Source organism: Hyaena hyaena, unplaced genomic scaffold, assembly GCF_003009895.1.
Source record: "Hyaena hyaena isolate Hyena2069 unplaced genomic scaffold, ASM300989v1 scaffold_561, whole genome shotgun sequence".
Classification (NCBI taxonomy): Eukaryota; Metazoa; Chordata; class Mammalia; order Carnivora; family Hyaenidae; genus Hyaena; species Hyaena hyaena.
In genome coordinates, this window is record NW_024081193.1 from 1,240,150 (window position 1) to 1,256,514 (window position 16,365).

Sequence of the window (16,365 nt, forward strand, 5' to 3'; positions counted from 1 at the left end):
TATCAGACTATTCCTTCTCTTTCTGCTATTTTGACTAAGAACTATTTGAGCTGAAAAAATAAGGCATAACATCAATGAGCAAACGGTTTCATTTAAATCAGGAATGCTGGTCATGCCTTCCAGCTTTCCAGTGTGTACTCATATTCTAGTCCAAGAGTTAATTTGGGGGCTGGCCCAGATTTCTCCATTTAAAAGCTAACTCACTGGTGTCCCTTTAATGTCTCTACTGGAAGTACACCCTAAATAACTACCCCGCTGGCATGGAGTATCTCTGAAGGCATGTCCAGAACCTAGCTTTCCAGGGCATTGCTTTAATCGAGTGCTCTTCTTTGTTTCCACTTTTCTTTAAATTAGCAAGTAAAGCTGGAATCCTCCAGACTCAGTTCAGACTATTTTCTAATTAGATGATTGGAAAACTTAATTAATAAGATGACCCCAGCACAAAAATTAGGTTATACTGTTAAGCACTTATAGCTTACAAATTTTAGCAAACACTGACTTTTGCAAGTCAGCCAACTTTGTTAGTTCTCAACAATCTTTTAATTAGGCTAGACAGGAAGTAGCATGCACTAATGTGTGTCCTGGCTGAATTCCAGTGGGGATAATTGCAATCTGGCCTACCTAAACTTCCACTGGTTCCATCCGAATACGGTGGTCTCCTCCATTCTGTCTCTATTTCATTCTGCATCGATGCTTCATGTGGGTTCCTGCTCTTCACCCTAAGCACTGAGGATATCCAGTTAACAAGACCTGCTGAAAACCACATCCAGAATAACAATGTGCTAAGAAGAGCAGGGTGTATTCTAAGAAAACTCACTTCCCTTTTCTTACATATATCCACAACATCTGACTAAGTCATTTCTTCTGAAGAGCATCATTTTTATTCTCCCCCTTGCTCCCAATGTATACCCACTGTATCCACTACACACACACACACACACACACACACACACACACACACATCCCTTCCACACAGCTAACCTTTCAGAAGATCTAAGTACATGTTTAGAAGATTCCACATAACTATACGTATCATATGCATCTGGTGATACGTTTATTAGGCATTCATGTTAGTTTTTTTTTCCTTTCCTCTATTACTGCTATTTTGCCTTGTACTATATTAAGAAACCTGCATGAGATGATATATTAATTTATCTCTACACAAATGTGAAGATGGAAAAGTACTTTCTAGCCTGGATCTCCCAGAAAAAGAATTTTTAAATGTAAGATTTAATCATAAAATCTTAAAGCTAAAAGGACCTTCAAGAAGTCATGTAATTTACTCCCCTAGCCCTAGGCATACAAATCAGAGTCCACCAAAAGACTGAGTTACCAAAAGAAATCAAGTTGGGCCAAGAGAAATTATATAGTGTAAGATAGGATAATTTAAAAGATTAATCTCTGCTATCTTACCATAGTTCTTTAGCAATAACTGGGCCTTCTGGTGAATCAGGATATCAAATATTAAAATGCTGTTGAATATTCTTGAGTTTGGGCAAATCACCTAAGGAATATTAATAGCTTAAGTATTTTTTAATTCAAGTTTGTGAAATGCAGTGGTTATAGTGTGTGTGTCTGTGTGTGTGTGTGTGTGTGTGTCTGTCTGTGTGTCTGTGTGTGTGTCTTTGCATTTCCATAAGAGTAAGAAGATTCCAAATTTCTTTAGAGCCTTACAAAAGGTTTACTTTTTAACTTACAATCACATGAACTCTTATACAAATCTTTTATTAAATTAAAAACTCATACTCTGACTTGAAACTTCACTTCATATCTTGCTCCTCATATAAACAATTACATGTCTATTTCATAATTAATATGTATTCTTTATATGAAATCTTTCTTAATTAAGCCATTTTGTGAAGACACATATAGTATGTGAACATTTTAGCAGGCTATCAGAGTCAAGAGAGGACAAAATAAAAGTGTCAAATATTCATGGACAGTCTTTACTGGTAGCAAAGGAAAGATCATAACATTCACCAGGTTTTAGATAACATCCACCTGGTACAATCTAAAAGGAGCAAAACAGCCAAGAATGCAAAGACTTATCTGAGCACATAATTCACCATAAAAAGGAGCTTTCAAATGAATCGAGATTCAGCAGTGCCCCTCCAGTAGATATTCCCACCAATGCTAAATGTATGTCTCAATCTACCTTCCCAATTCCTAATGCATGTCTCTCTGTCCCTAACATACATCTCAACCTACCTCCCAATCTCCTTTTCCTTTCCTCCTGCTTTTCCCCATACCTCCATAGCTGCTAACCCATCGGCCTGCTCACCTCATTTACTACCTGCCTCAAAACACAATAAAAATCATCTGGAAAGTTTTTGAAATGTCTACATGACTAGACTGCTTCCCTAAAGACTTTATTTCCATAGATTAAGGGACTGGGAGAAGGAAAGCTGGTGTTGACTTTTTATAGAGCTCCCAAAGATTGTCACCCAGGGCCAGAGTACATACATAGGTCTTGACTCTCACATGTGCACAATGGCCAGGCTCAAAGCTACTCTTCCCTCATGATCGCCTCCACTGTTATCCAGACAACTCCAAATTTAGTATGAAGAAAACCTGCTGTTACTGGTAAGTGCTCTTTCTAGGGCTTTGCTTTAGCTCAGTGCATCTCAGCAAGAGGGCTATTTTGTAATTTGGCAATGTCTAAAGGCATTTTTGGTTATCACAACCCTGAGTATGTTGCTGGCATCTAGAGACCAGCGATGCTGCTAAACATCACATGATGCACAGAATGGCACCACGCAAGAAAGAATGATCCGGTACAGAATGCCAACATTGTTGAAGCTGGGAAACCTGAAACCTACCTTTCCCTTCCCAGCACTCCCCTCAACATACTCATTAAACATTTCCACTCCTCCCAGGTCTTCCTCCTGACTCCCACTAACCATCCTTCCTTTCCAGCTCCAATTGCCAGCTCAAACCAAACTCTCCCCAAAGTTTCACAATTACCTACAATCCCTATAATACTCTTCTTCTTTCTGGCTGTGTTCCTCTTCTTCCCTTATTTCTGATCATCTTTAATAAAACCAAAATATACAGTGAGGATTCTTCTACCAGCTGGGCCTCCTGGCCTGTCATCCTTCTCACAACTGAAACTTCCACCCAATTCAACAGCCTATCAAGGGTCTCTGAATCTCCCGGGAATGCTCCTGTCCAAAACCTAACCCCCTATACATATTGTCTCACCACAACTACTAACCGACACAACCACCTTTTCTATTAGCTCCTTTCTGCTGAACCCACCTGCTATTCTCAAATGTCTGCAATGGCATTAAAGTAATCTAACCACCTCTTCCATTCTGACATCCTACTCATGGTCATCCAGTCCTACATTTTATTTTGAGGACCCTGACAGCCCTCCTAAACCCTCTGTTTTGTTCAATCTAAGAACAAGGAAACATCCATTTTCTGCTTTTCCATTCCAAGTCTTAGAAAGTTGGGGAATGATGGAAAAAGTAATTACTTCCCCTACAAATGCATGCCACTCAGTTTCACTAAGGCCTTTGATGCAATTTAGCCATCATTTCATTTATTGCTGCTTTGCCCTCACATTCCCTACAGAGCTTGCTCCAAACCTCAGGCCTTCACTCTCATGTCATGTTGCTTCTTATCCTGCTATGGGGAATTGTGCCATTCATCTGGAGAATTTACATCTGTACAACTGCATACCCTACCCCATAAAGTTTAAACTCCCTCCAAAGGTGTTCATGTCCATCCACAAACTGCACCTTTGCCCATTTCATTCCCTGTTTTCACCTCCCAATTCTCCCCTACTTACCAACAAATCTGACTCTTCATTGTCGCATGCATAGACTTTTATTCTCACCTTTCTATCATTTCTTTTCTTTTCTCAGTAAGCTCTATGCCCAATATGGGGCTTGAAATCATAACTCTAAGATCAAGAGTCACTCTAGTGACTGAGCCAGTCAGATACCCCTTATCATTTCTTCCTCCTGGGATTCTCTTTTCCCCAGTGTCTAATTATAGAAATTTTACCTATCATATGCCAGCCCTTCAAACCTTGCATGAACAACCTATATAGACATAACTGATCACTTGCCCCAAATCTCTGTAGTACTTCATTCTTACTTGCTTTACAGTTCTTATCTTTCCATATTATACTGCAGGTAACTACACATAACATTTAATCTCCTAGACAAAGGCCTAGTTTGTTTCCAATGTCCAGTTCGACTCTGTTTCTTCTACCTCGTATTACACACACGCATATGCACTTACATATGGGTATACATTATCTCTACACTAGATTACAAATAATGTATTTTGAACATCTATACAAAATCTCCTAAAATGTTTTACAAAACACAAAGTAACTGATTTAAATTTGTCAATAAGTAGTTTATCTTGATAAAATGGTAGACTAAAAAAAAAAAAAGGAAAGGAAAACTTTACCAGAAGTTTTCACCTATATTTCATGTATCAGGTTGAGAAATTTGTGAATCCCCTCAACTTGTATGGGTTATCTTTCTAGTGAGAAAGCTCGTAACTTTTAATAGATTCTCAAAAGAGCCTATCATGCACAAAGAAAAAAGTTAAAAAGTACTGCTGTGGAGATGTCAAATATAAAGACAGAATTCACTTCATTATTTACATTCTGATCTAAGAGAATCTTTGGAATATATAAATAATGTTATATCTATTGCAGTAAATAAATAATATGAATCTGAAATATATGAATTCATATTTTTTAAAAACATGGCCCTGTTTACATCAACATTTATTTTTTACCAACACTGATCTTATTTATAGTAAGCTGAAATACAGTCTTACAGGACACAATGAACAGTGAACAGTAAAATATTTTTAAATACTATCACATTAAGCAAGTAGTATAGCTTCATAAATAAATAAATAATAAGGATCGGGTTGCAATTTAAACTAATCTTCAATTACTACAACCACTAAATATTAGATCAATCCATGATAGAAACACAGTTCGACACTCCTTTTAGCTAGTCCATATACTAACTGCCAAAAGAACAGAAATATCCACTTAATTTACTCAGCACATGTCATTACGCTACTCATGTGTAGACATTTCATAATGTCCTTGATGAAGCTTGATTTAGTGATTACTTCATTTCCTCCCACTGTTCATTAATTCATTCATTCATTTTAAAATAATCATAACTGGGGCACAGTATTGCAGGCTAGGAATCAACTCTAGGTTGGTACCTAGAATTTTACTGGGACTTCCTCTACCAACACCCCATGGCAGGGTTCTAGACATAGCTTCTTTCAGCCTCTGGCATTAATGGGCCCATCTACTGCTGCATTCAAACCACATGAGAGAGGCTTTCAGGGAGGTGTGTTTTGTAACAGAAGACACTTTTATGTCACAGAATTACTATTCAACCAAAAAGTTGACATCCTGCCTATAAAGTGATATCATTGCCTCTGCCTCAGTAATTTTACTAACACTCATCCATGTATTCCTATTAGAGTTCAATATGTAACATTCTTATCCACATAATGAAAGATTACATTTAAAAATGGGCCTACGTGCAACAGAACTATTTTGCGGGTAAAATCTGCATCAAGTTGCTAAAGAAATATCAAAAAAATTCTTTGGGGTTTATTTGTCTATTTGAGGGAAAAGCTAATATTTTAGGCTGCTACAGTACTCAATCCTAGAGTCAAAGTAACTGCAATAACATAACAATCATCTCTATCTCATTCTTGTGAAAAAGAAAGTGGAAACCAATAGGTTTCCCTTAAGAACTAAAGAGAGGCATACAATTAAAGGTCACTAAACACTGTTATTATAAGATTTTCACATACTAAATGTAAACTGAACTTATGCCATAGTCTGATTTCTTAGGACAGTTTTTTTTTTTTTTTTTTTGGAAAAAAACAAGTCTATTCAAAGACAGTCTACAAAGCAGTTAAGTGGGAGAGGAGTGCTCTATATCTAAGAGCCTACGTAACTTCTCAAGAATGTTGTAGATGAAACCAGAGATACATTCATGAGAAAACTCATTAATGAATTTGCACTCATCTTCACAGACTTCACAGGACTATCCTTTAAAAATGTATACATCGAGTAATATTACTTGCCTTCTAACTGTTAGACATTCAGGACCCAGCCATCTCTCCTGAACGTTCCCCTCCTCCCCAACCCTGTCTTTTCAAAGAAAGGAAAAAACTTTTAATACCAAGCCAGAAAAGCAAAACTTTATAAAAAAAAAAAAAGAATAATAATACTGTAGGGGCACCTGGGTGCCTGTCAGTTGAGTGTCTGACTTTGGCTCAGGTCATGATCTCACAGTTCGTGAGTTCAAGTCCCACATCAAACTCACCGCTGTCAGCGCAGAGCCCACTTCAGATCCTCTGCCCCTCCCACACTTGTGTTCTCTCAAAAATAAGTAAAACCTTTTTAAAAATAATAAAATATTTCTCTAGGAGATCTGCCTTGTGTATCTCCTATAGCTAGAAGCCCATATAGAGTAGGCTCATATGAATTCCCTAATACTGAACATTTCAGATGTAATATTGACCCATCTATCATTTGACACATGGCTGTCAGTTAAAAGATTTGAAACACCTCCTTATTCTGTTGTGTCATTAGCATCATACAGATGCATACAAAGACTTCTGTTAACAGAAGAGATTTGATTCCTCTATTCCAATCTAAGACCCATTTGTTTTCAAAGAACACAACATTGTTGGCGCTTTTAAATGTGTTACTGTTTTAGAGTGTGTGCATTGATTAGAAAACAAAAGTCAGTATGAGAACTCCTTACTACCAGCCCTGCAAAGACAGGCATTTAGGGTCCCATGCTGGAAAAGCCAGCACGGGTTCAGAAGTAGGATGCAGGCACTGTTCCTCACCTGCAACTTTCCTAACAAAGTGCTTTAGCAGATGCCCTCCCCTGGGGTGTTCGAAAGTTCCAAATACCCTTGGAAACCCACTGCAACATATTGCCTTCTTTGTAACATTAGCAGTCAGACCTGACTCAATTTCAAAGTAAGATTTGTGATTTTAGTGGCTGAAACAAAATTTCAAGAAACTCAAGTAAATACAGGAAAAATAATAGCCAAGTGTATGAAAACAAGGTCCCCTTCATTTATTTTAATTATGTGATATGATAACAGTGTTGGATATTCTTAAACATCTCTATGTATTACTATTTTGTTAAATACTTGTTAAGTAGGTTAAGAGTTTCTGTACTGAAGTTTTAGCCTTTGAATATTGTTTAGGTATTAATTTAATATCATTAACTTCTAGGGTGCATCATTAGCCTAGAGTAATATTTCACTGAAAAGTGTTTCTGAAAATGCTAGTTCCATGGAAGATTAATAGGGGATATCAGGACAAGAGGTCCCTGGTTCACTGCAAGCACTTTATAAGCATTTGAGGAGTAAAATGGAATTAAGCAGAAGTTTCTATCATATAGGACTTGTAGGAGCTTGGAAGACGTGCTGTGACCCTTGGGGGTAAGAGAGAGGATAAAGCCTGCAGATTCCACAACTCACTTAACCTCAGAGATGATGGGCACTGGAGCATTTGGCAGAACTCGTGCCCATGGAACAGTTTTAGAAACGCCAGCCTGAAGAAGGACTGTGCTGACTGGTTTGTAAGTTTAAATTTAATTCTTAATGACCACTTCAAGTAGGTATATCAAACACATAAGCATACCCATTTATCTATTTCAAATAATCTGCACCTAGTGTTATAATCCTTATTTACATTTTCCCTCAAAATGAAGAAAAAAATGTTTCTACAAGAAATTAGTTGTTAAAACGAAGGCCACTGGCCAAATGATATATAAACAGCCTATAACTACTCCTACTGCCACTGGGGGAACAGTTCTGGAAGATTAAACTACTAATAATTACAAAGATTTTCTAGATATCTGAAATTTAGGAAGCTCTTTTCACAGGTGTGAAGCTCTTTCACATGTAAACTTTGAGCATTTTTTTCTCCTCAGGTGCTCCTTAAGCAGGAATGAGGAGCCATTGTTCAAGTGAGGAAATGACAATTATATGATTGTTCAGTACAGAAGGCTAGACTAGGTGTAGAAAAATCTGCCCTCTCATTTAGTCCAGTGCTTTCCCAGCATATCTCTTCCTCTCCCTTTCTCCTTCTCTCCCCCAGGGCTGTGCATGGCAACGGTCAGAAGCTATTCCAGAAATTCAGACTGAGGGGCTAGGCTAGCAGAGAGAAGCCATTGAAGGAACCAATTCTGCTCCAGTGTGACAGGCATACAGTGTATAGGCGAGAGGCACTGAATCACTTTCAGATTCTTCAAGATCCCTATTCACTGCAAAGACAAAAATGCTGTGAAAAGACCTTCCATTTATTTCCCTTGTTTAAACTTCTGAATAGGACTAAGCTATAAGTCAGAAATAGACACACTTGGTCCTAAAGAAGTTTTTGTTCACGTAAGTAACAGGCCAAGGAAGAATGAGCTAATTATCTAGTTGGGTTGAAAATTTTCAAAAGCAGGTTCATGGATTCATTTAACACCCTAAGGGAAGACCGATGTTTTATGCCAGTAGTTCTCCAAGTTTGGTCCCTCACCACCAGCATCAGTGTCACCTGGAGAGCTCCTTAAAAATGTAAGTTCCGGGTCTAGGACCTCCCAAAGACCTACTGAACCCTGGGGTGGGGCCCATTGATTTCTGTGGAAAAAGCTCTGCAGGTGATTCTGATGCACCATCAAGATGGAGTAGGGCTCTGGAATACTCAATGCATATTTCAAACAACCTATTACTCGAAGTCATTTCCCACAATCAATTTTAATTAATATGCTCACCAATCAGTAGTCTGGATGGATTTAGGATATGGGACATGTTTAAAAAACAACAACAACAACAGGTAAATAACATTACTCTGCATTAAGAAATTCATCAGAAATTGGTTTCAAAAGGAACAGGAATTTCCCATAGAATCTTTTTTAAACATACATATCCAAGTGTCCAAACTCATACTATGTGCTTATTTCTCAATAATTGGCCTGAAATACACAGTAGCTGTAACTCCCACACACACACCTTGAAAAATGACAGAAACACAACCGCATTATGAGGACTCCGTTTTTTAGGGCAGAACTACAAGTATGTATTGTTTGAGCACACTTGAAATCTAGTGCAAACAGCAAGGAAAGCTGACTGTGGAGGGGATGGTGCCTCCTTTGATTCTCTAGTCCACATACCAGCAAGTCCTAGTTGTGAAACCCCAAGTCTACCTGGGCCGGTCAGGCCTGGACCAAGAGCCCTCCCTGAGCCTGCTTAGTCTTGTGTTGATCACTGGCTCAGCCAGGAATTAGTAAGTAGATGCTGCCTTTGTTAGTAAAAGAAATGAACGCTATGATAGATGTATCGTTTTATGTTTCGTGGCAGGGATTCGGTATGGCAAGAGCTCAGTCTGGCTTAAGGCGGGACAGACCTGGGTCTGAGTCAGTAAGAGAGTGACTTAAGAAAGTCACTTAAAACTTTCAGAATCACCATTTCCCCCCCGCTGTAAAGTGAGGAGATTAGTATCTATTGCCTACGTTGTAGAATTATTGAAAAGGAATCAGTGGGAAAAAAAAAAAACATGTTTAGAATTTAGCCCAGAACAAGCTTCAAATAAATACTAACAGTTTTCATTAGTGTTTAAGTATTTTACAAAGATAGATTTTTTTTTAATGTTTTATTTATTTCTAGGAGAAAGAGAGAGACAGGGTGAGCAGGGGAGGGTCAGAGAGAGAGGGAGACACAGACTCTGAAACAAGCTCCAGGCTCTGAGCTGGCAGTCAGCACAGAGCCCGACGCGGGGCTCGAACCCGCGAACCGCGAGATCATGACCTAAGCGAAAGTCGGACGCTTAACCGACTAAGCCACCCAGGCGCCCCTACAAAGATAGATTTTTTAAAGCATAATAAATTATGAAAGCACAGAATTTTTTTCAAAGCACACAGAAAAGTCAGTTTATTGTAACTTTTCAAAAAGAATTTCTACAAAGTTAGAATGTAATCAAAAAAGTTAGCATGTGATCCATAATTAATTTAAAAGGTAAAAATTATTAACATGAGAAGTCACTTTATTCCCATTCCAGGTTGAAAAAAAAGTCTACAACTTCCAATGTTTCTATTTGTTAGACCCAGTGCCTGTTTAGCAAAAAAAAGAAAAACACTACTTTCAGGAAGATGAAGCAAGTAATTCCTTTAAATAGTTAAGAACCTTCCAATCTAAATATACCTGAAATTGTCAAAAAAGACAAATCCAGCTTATAAATTACATTTTACCTTAGCCCAGAGAAAGAAAACAATATAATTTTATCTTATTTCTTCATAATTTTTAAATATCTCCAATTTCTTGGAATTGGTAGGAGCAAAAGTTTCATATACTTTTATTTTCATTCTGTATGTAGAAATTATCTAACTGTTAATGTAAGATTTGTTTCTATTGCAGTTACAGAGAAAAAAAAGGAAGCTTAGATATACTGTATCTTGATCAACTATGTATTTCATTATATTGAAAATAAATAATAATCCAGTTCTTTGGAAGGAAGAGGGGGGCAAAATTGGAAGAGTTCGTTATATAGATGAAAAAATAGAATAGAAATACTTCTTGCATATGCATATGATTTCTGACATTTAAGTGTTATAAGTCACAGAAACAGAAAACTTTTCCATTATTAGCAATATTAATTTCAAAAACTATTTTTGGAAAAATTACACTCAGCTGCTTGAAATTCTACCAAATGACACAACTGAAGCATATACTTTGAAATTTTGGCTATTAGTAGAATATATACAAATACTGAATGCAACTGAGGCCATAATTTTAATATTTATATTCCCGGTATAAATCTAGAAGGGTTAAAATGTATTTCTGTCTCAGATTTTATTTTCGTCAAGCACACACATGCACAAAAAGGAAACAGAACCAGAAATAAAGACCTCCTATTTCAAGGAGTCTCTGGCTGCCATTCCAAAATTCTTGATTGGGCAAGTAGAGAATCTGACCCCAAAATAAAGCAGGATCAGGGGAAAGAGGTAGCGATGCCTATTCACACACACTTCTGGGCCACTGCCCACTTATGGGTCCCATGCCAGGAAGAACTCTGGCACCGGGTACAGGGGATGCGGCCCATCCAAGCCTTTATTTGAAAAAGCAGGGGAACAGCTCTTTACAGACTGGCTCTTGAGAGAAAAAGGAATGAGAAAAAGGTTTATGAACCAAGAAAGAGAGCTGGGCACTGGAAGGAGTGTCTGTATCTTTCTTGGTAAACATTAGAGCAGAGTAGTACTGAATCACAATGAAAGAATAGATCTAAAAAAATACACACACATACACACAAGACAATGTTGGGATGCAAAAGTAGAAAACATATGGAAAGAACAAAGTCATTTTACAACTTAGCAAACTCTTAGCATATTTTTACATCATAAGCATTATATGGAAATCATTAGTCTTCTCCGTGAGTTAGATTGGTTAATGTCCACAAGATTTTATTAGCAATGACATATATAGATTCATAAATCTAAAATTTTAAATTATTTCAGTAGAGGGTTTGTGGCGGATAAAGTTATATATTTTTGAAGAACTTCCAAACTTGTCAAAAGTATCCGAGGTAAATCCTAATATTCTACCTGCATTTTTCAAGTCACTTCACATCATGTTTTATTTTTTCAAGTAATGAAGGTTCATGTAACCATGAACACAGCACAAAGTCACAATTGACACCACCAAAATATTTCATAATTATAATAAGATTGTTTTTATTTGGTCCATCAATGCACTCATGGCTTTCTTTTCTAATAAATGTGTACTTCTAAAAATGCTTAGTAACTGTGCAGTAGAAAGTAACTGTTCGGTAGAAAGTAAAGATCATTCTTAATTAAGTTTCAAATGTGCTTCTTCACACAGCTGCAAGCACGTATACTAACACAATTCTTAGGTGCACCTGCTCCAAGTTAGCAATATTTCATAAAGCACATGGCAAGAATGGCACCTTCAAGTGTTAATCGGCTAAACATAAACCTGTACTTTTAATAGTTTATGGCACATACACTTTGTGCCACAGAGGAATCTGATGTACAAAAATGTGGACAATTTTTAATTTTCTTCCCTGAAAACAAAGCTGTCTTTTCAAACTAAAATAAGTTATGTTCTTCAATATTATAACTAAGTGACTTTCAGTAACACTTATCTGAGTAATTTTTGCAACATTTAGATAAAGTACTCTTTGATTCAGCCAAACACTCAAGAACAAGAAGGAAAAAAAATGCTGAAACTCTTTCACCAGCTGCTGAGTTGTAAATAAGAAGTTAGACTGCTCGTGTCCTGTGCCACTATATCCAACACAGCAAATGCAGTGATGAGTTTTGTTACTATCTGAAATCTTCCATTTCTGAGCATTAAGGACAGAAATGATAAAAAAAAAAAAAGAAAGAAAGAAAGAAAAAGAAAATTACCTTCTTGAGATTAAGAGCTTAAACTTTTTGAATCGGTCTCCAGAGATCACCTCCTCCCACTTTTTCATAGGAATCACCCTAAAATCTGAAGTTGGAATTACCATACATCTCAAAGATTTTAATTTATGATACACAGAAGCAGACATTTTTTCAGAAGATTCAAAGTTTTGTACTGAATCTCTGTGGTGTGAAATTCTAAATACTTGCCTTATAAACTGATTTCCTGACTTTTAAAAAAATGTATGTTCATCCACGCTTGTAGTCTGCCAAATATTAAACTAAATGCACATTTACTATAATTAAAAGCAAAGATATAGAATCCTGAAAGAGAAATTTCTCTGGAGAATTTATCTCTGTCCCTCACTTATTAAAAGATCAAAAACTGGGTCTGCTCTGATAACCTGATGCATGAGGCTCCCACCTCACCACACCTACAAGCTACCTCATCCTCTACAAAGGTCAGGTGCAAGTTGACAAAGACATAAATATTCCTTTATGTCTAATTAAAATAGAGACACCATACTTACAGAATTGGAAGTAAATGTTTCCAGAAACTTAAATTTATTTAACAAGGAAATTTAATAAAGTTTCTGTCCTAGATTATTTTTGGCTTTAATTTAAATGCATCTAAGATTTATCTTATAACTACCAAAAAACATGTCCAAATGTCACCAGAATGCACACTAAACACTCTGGAAGTAAACAAAACTAAGTGAACTTTTGGGTCAATCAATGGTACATGAGTCATAACTTACTCTGGAAACTTGGCTACATATAAAACCGCTTCTACTCATAACAATTCAAACATACAAAAAGTTTTTTTAAAGGTCTATCAAGAGCAATGGAAAACACATATACCCACCTATAGTGTGTGTGCTTTGCAATTTTAATTTGCGAAGGAATTATTTTATTTAAAATTAAATATTATATTTCTAAGAAGCAACAACTACCAGAATCTCTGAGGTCCTTTAAATGTGATCATTTTACCTTATCAAAGCAATGAATGTTCTTTGTCCTTTGTTTTCTGTTCTGCATCTGCATTAACGTGGCTGCTAATAATATTAGCCTGGTGGTACATAAAGTCTAAATGGGAAAAATCACATGATTCTTACAGAGCATCCTTAAGATTCAAATGTATACATTCTTAGGCTGAGCATTCCTATGTTAAAACTGCCTCTGTTTTGTTAGAAAAGTTAGCTTTGATTTAGAATTTGTTTCATAAGTGCTGTAGCACTTCTCCAATATACCTTGTATATTTGCACGCACATGAACACACACACACACACACCTTTAGACTTATCATGCTACTTTGTACATTAGGTTTCTCATTTGTGTATTTACATGTTTCTAAAATTGTCAAGTTCTTGAGAAGTTTGTATTCATCACACAACATGCCACATAGATCTAATGCCTACAACTGCCATAATAAAGCCCCACTAAGCTAAACAATTAAAAGTTAAATCACATTTAAAATTTTTTAAACTGCATAAGAATACTCTTACCTACCCACTCATTTTCACAATTTTATGCTTTTACACAGTGAATCAGCAAATGTGTTCTTTACTGAATCATACGTGAACACAGGAATGTTTTGAAAATATTTATACAGTTTGGCATAGTTGGCCTAACCAGTGGTTTAACAAAGTAAACTCTCTCATTGTTCTGATTAGCTTTATCATTAAGAGTAAAAATCCTTCATTGCAAAACTTAAATTAACATGTAGCAAAACCTACATTAACATGTAGCAAAGAGAAATAAACTGGTTTCTAAAATTATATTTATAGTTCCACCTTCTTTTTCTTACAACCAAGTCCCTAAGAAATTCAAAACCAAAATATGTATCATGAGATAACTTTCCTGGGAAGGAAAACACAGCAAGACAATATGCAACAAAAAGCACTCCTTCAGCTAAATAGTAAACAAAACAACAACAACAAAAACAAACACTCTTGGGCTTCAAGACAACTGATAAACAATGAAGACCACTTAAGGAATTCTTCTATCAGTTTCAATAGCAAATCCTTGGTCTTTTGAACACTTTACCGATTGGGCTCTCAGAAATCTCCTTCAATCTTGTAGTCCTTTCAGCCTTTGTGAGACAATTGTTGGAAATGTGGGTGGTTATTCAGATTAATTTATACTTTCCAAGGAAAGCTATTTGATAGCAGAAGTGAGCAAGTACTCCCACCTCAAATTAACCACTTACAGTGGCATATTTTTCACCTCCAAACTATCCTTAGCCCCTCCTTCGATTGCCCTTAGAGAATTTAAATTCATAGACTTGATGTTTTCCATTACTGGCTTCTTGCCTCTTTGCAAACACACAACATTCCTCAAAACATATATATAATCCTCCATCCTAGAGGATCAGACATCTCTATTTCAGGAGCAATTACATACATAATGTAAGGTTGAATTTTTTTCCTTAGAATTGTTTTTAATAATTACGATTTAAAGGCTTCTGGTTTAGTTTATGACAGTGGTGCTACTGAGTTCATCCAAGTATTTCTCTTCAATCTACATACTTTTAAAACTCAATGTGGCTTCTAGATCAGACTGGTGTACGGATACCGTCTGCCCTATATAGTGGTCTGTTAGAGCATTATAAGACAATGTAATTCCTTGAAAAATAACACACGTCAGTAAAAAAACAAAGATACTGCAAAAAAATGAGTATAGGGAAGAAAAGTCAGAAATTCCATATCTCTCTGTTTTAACACCTGTATAGTAAATTATATGTGACAACCACGTTGTTACAGTAACAGGAATGCAAAGCATAAAGGAACAAGAGATATAGCTTGCTTTGCTTAAAGAAATTAAAGACAAGTTTAACCCGCACCTGCCAAACTGTCTTCAGAGGGACAGAAATAGGTGGGGGTGGAAAGGCTCATCTCTCCTGTACCCCACAGTGCCTCTCCCTGAAATCCTTTTAAATATAGGCAATATATCTGTCACCTTTTCTCTTTTATCTTTCCTTCCATTCTAATCAATGGCAGACCCTTTACCGCACTCCCCAGCCCAGTATCTCAAAGGCACATTACAGAATAAGAGGACCCAAGTGTCACTTACCAGTTGCATGCCACAGATAAAGATAAGCGTGCACCTGCCACTGCAATAACCCATGGTTTCCGAGACCCCTGCCACAGCCAGACTGTCCCACGTCGGCCACCGTCGAGCCCCCACTTTATCCAATCAGATCGCGGGGAAGGACAGGCAAACCTGCCGAGGGCTCGGGGGCTCCGGGCTGCTGCTGCCAGCGTCCTGGGAAGTGACAGGCATTAGGACCTGCTGGCGCGGCGGCGGCGGCAGCCCCAGCCGCGCCCGCCAAACATACCTTCACTCGCTCGGTGCACACGCCGCGCCGCGGGCAGCGCCGCCCGCGGAGACGCGCCCGGGGCCCGCAGGGGCAGCAGCGGCAGCCTCGCAGCGCCGCCGCGCCGTCAGGCATCTGGCCGCGAAGTTTCGCCCCCGCCGCTCCTCGCGCCGGCTCGCCCCACGCCCCCCAGCGCGGCCGCCGCCCGACGCGCGCTCGCCCTGCGCTCTCCGCGCGCCGGCTTCGGGGGTGGCAGAAGCGCGCGCGGGGCGCTGCCCGCCTCCCTGCGCCGCCCGCGGCTCCTCTGCGCCCGGCGCTGCGGGGCCAAGCGGGCGGGGGCGGGGCCGGGCGGGGGCGTCCGGGCTCGGCGGTCCCGGGCGGCGGCGGCGGCGGCGGCTGCGGCGGCGGCGGCTGCCGCGCGCAGTGCTGCCGGGTCCGCGCCGCGTCCAGCTGCGGCGCGGCCCCTCCCCTCGCCCCAATGTGCTAATCCTCCTACAACAAATCCTTCAACTGCTCCCCGCTGCCCCTTCCCGAGACGTAAACTTCTTGCAGCCGCGCCGGAGCTGCAGCTTGAAGGGCTGTTGGCGGCGGTGTGTAGTCGGGAAGAAGCGG

The 16,365-nt window shown here is 38.6% G+C and overlaps 1 protein-coding gene across 2 annotated transcripts in view; it reads right to left on the reverse strand.

The window, feature by feature from the left end:
- Positions 1-15,670, reverse strand: part of NKAIN2 (sodium/potassium transporting ATPase interacting 2) — a 981,342-nt gene extending 965,672 nt beyond the window's left edge. For both annotated transcript variants that reach the window (XM_039256203.1, XM_039256204.1), the window contains exon 1: positions 15,510-15,670. In XM_039256203.1, coding sequence (XP_039112134.1) covers positions 15,510-15,563 — 54 coding nt within the window. In that variant the 5' untranslated portion in view covers positions 15,564-15,670. The remainder of the gene's footprint in view (positions 1-15,509) is intronic.
- Between the last annotated feature and the right edge of the window lie 695 nt (positions 15,671-16,365).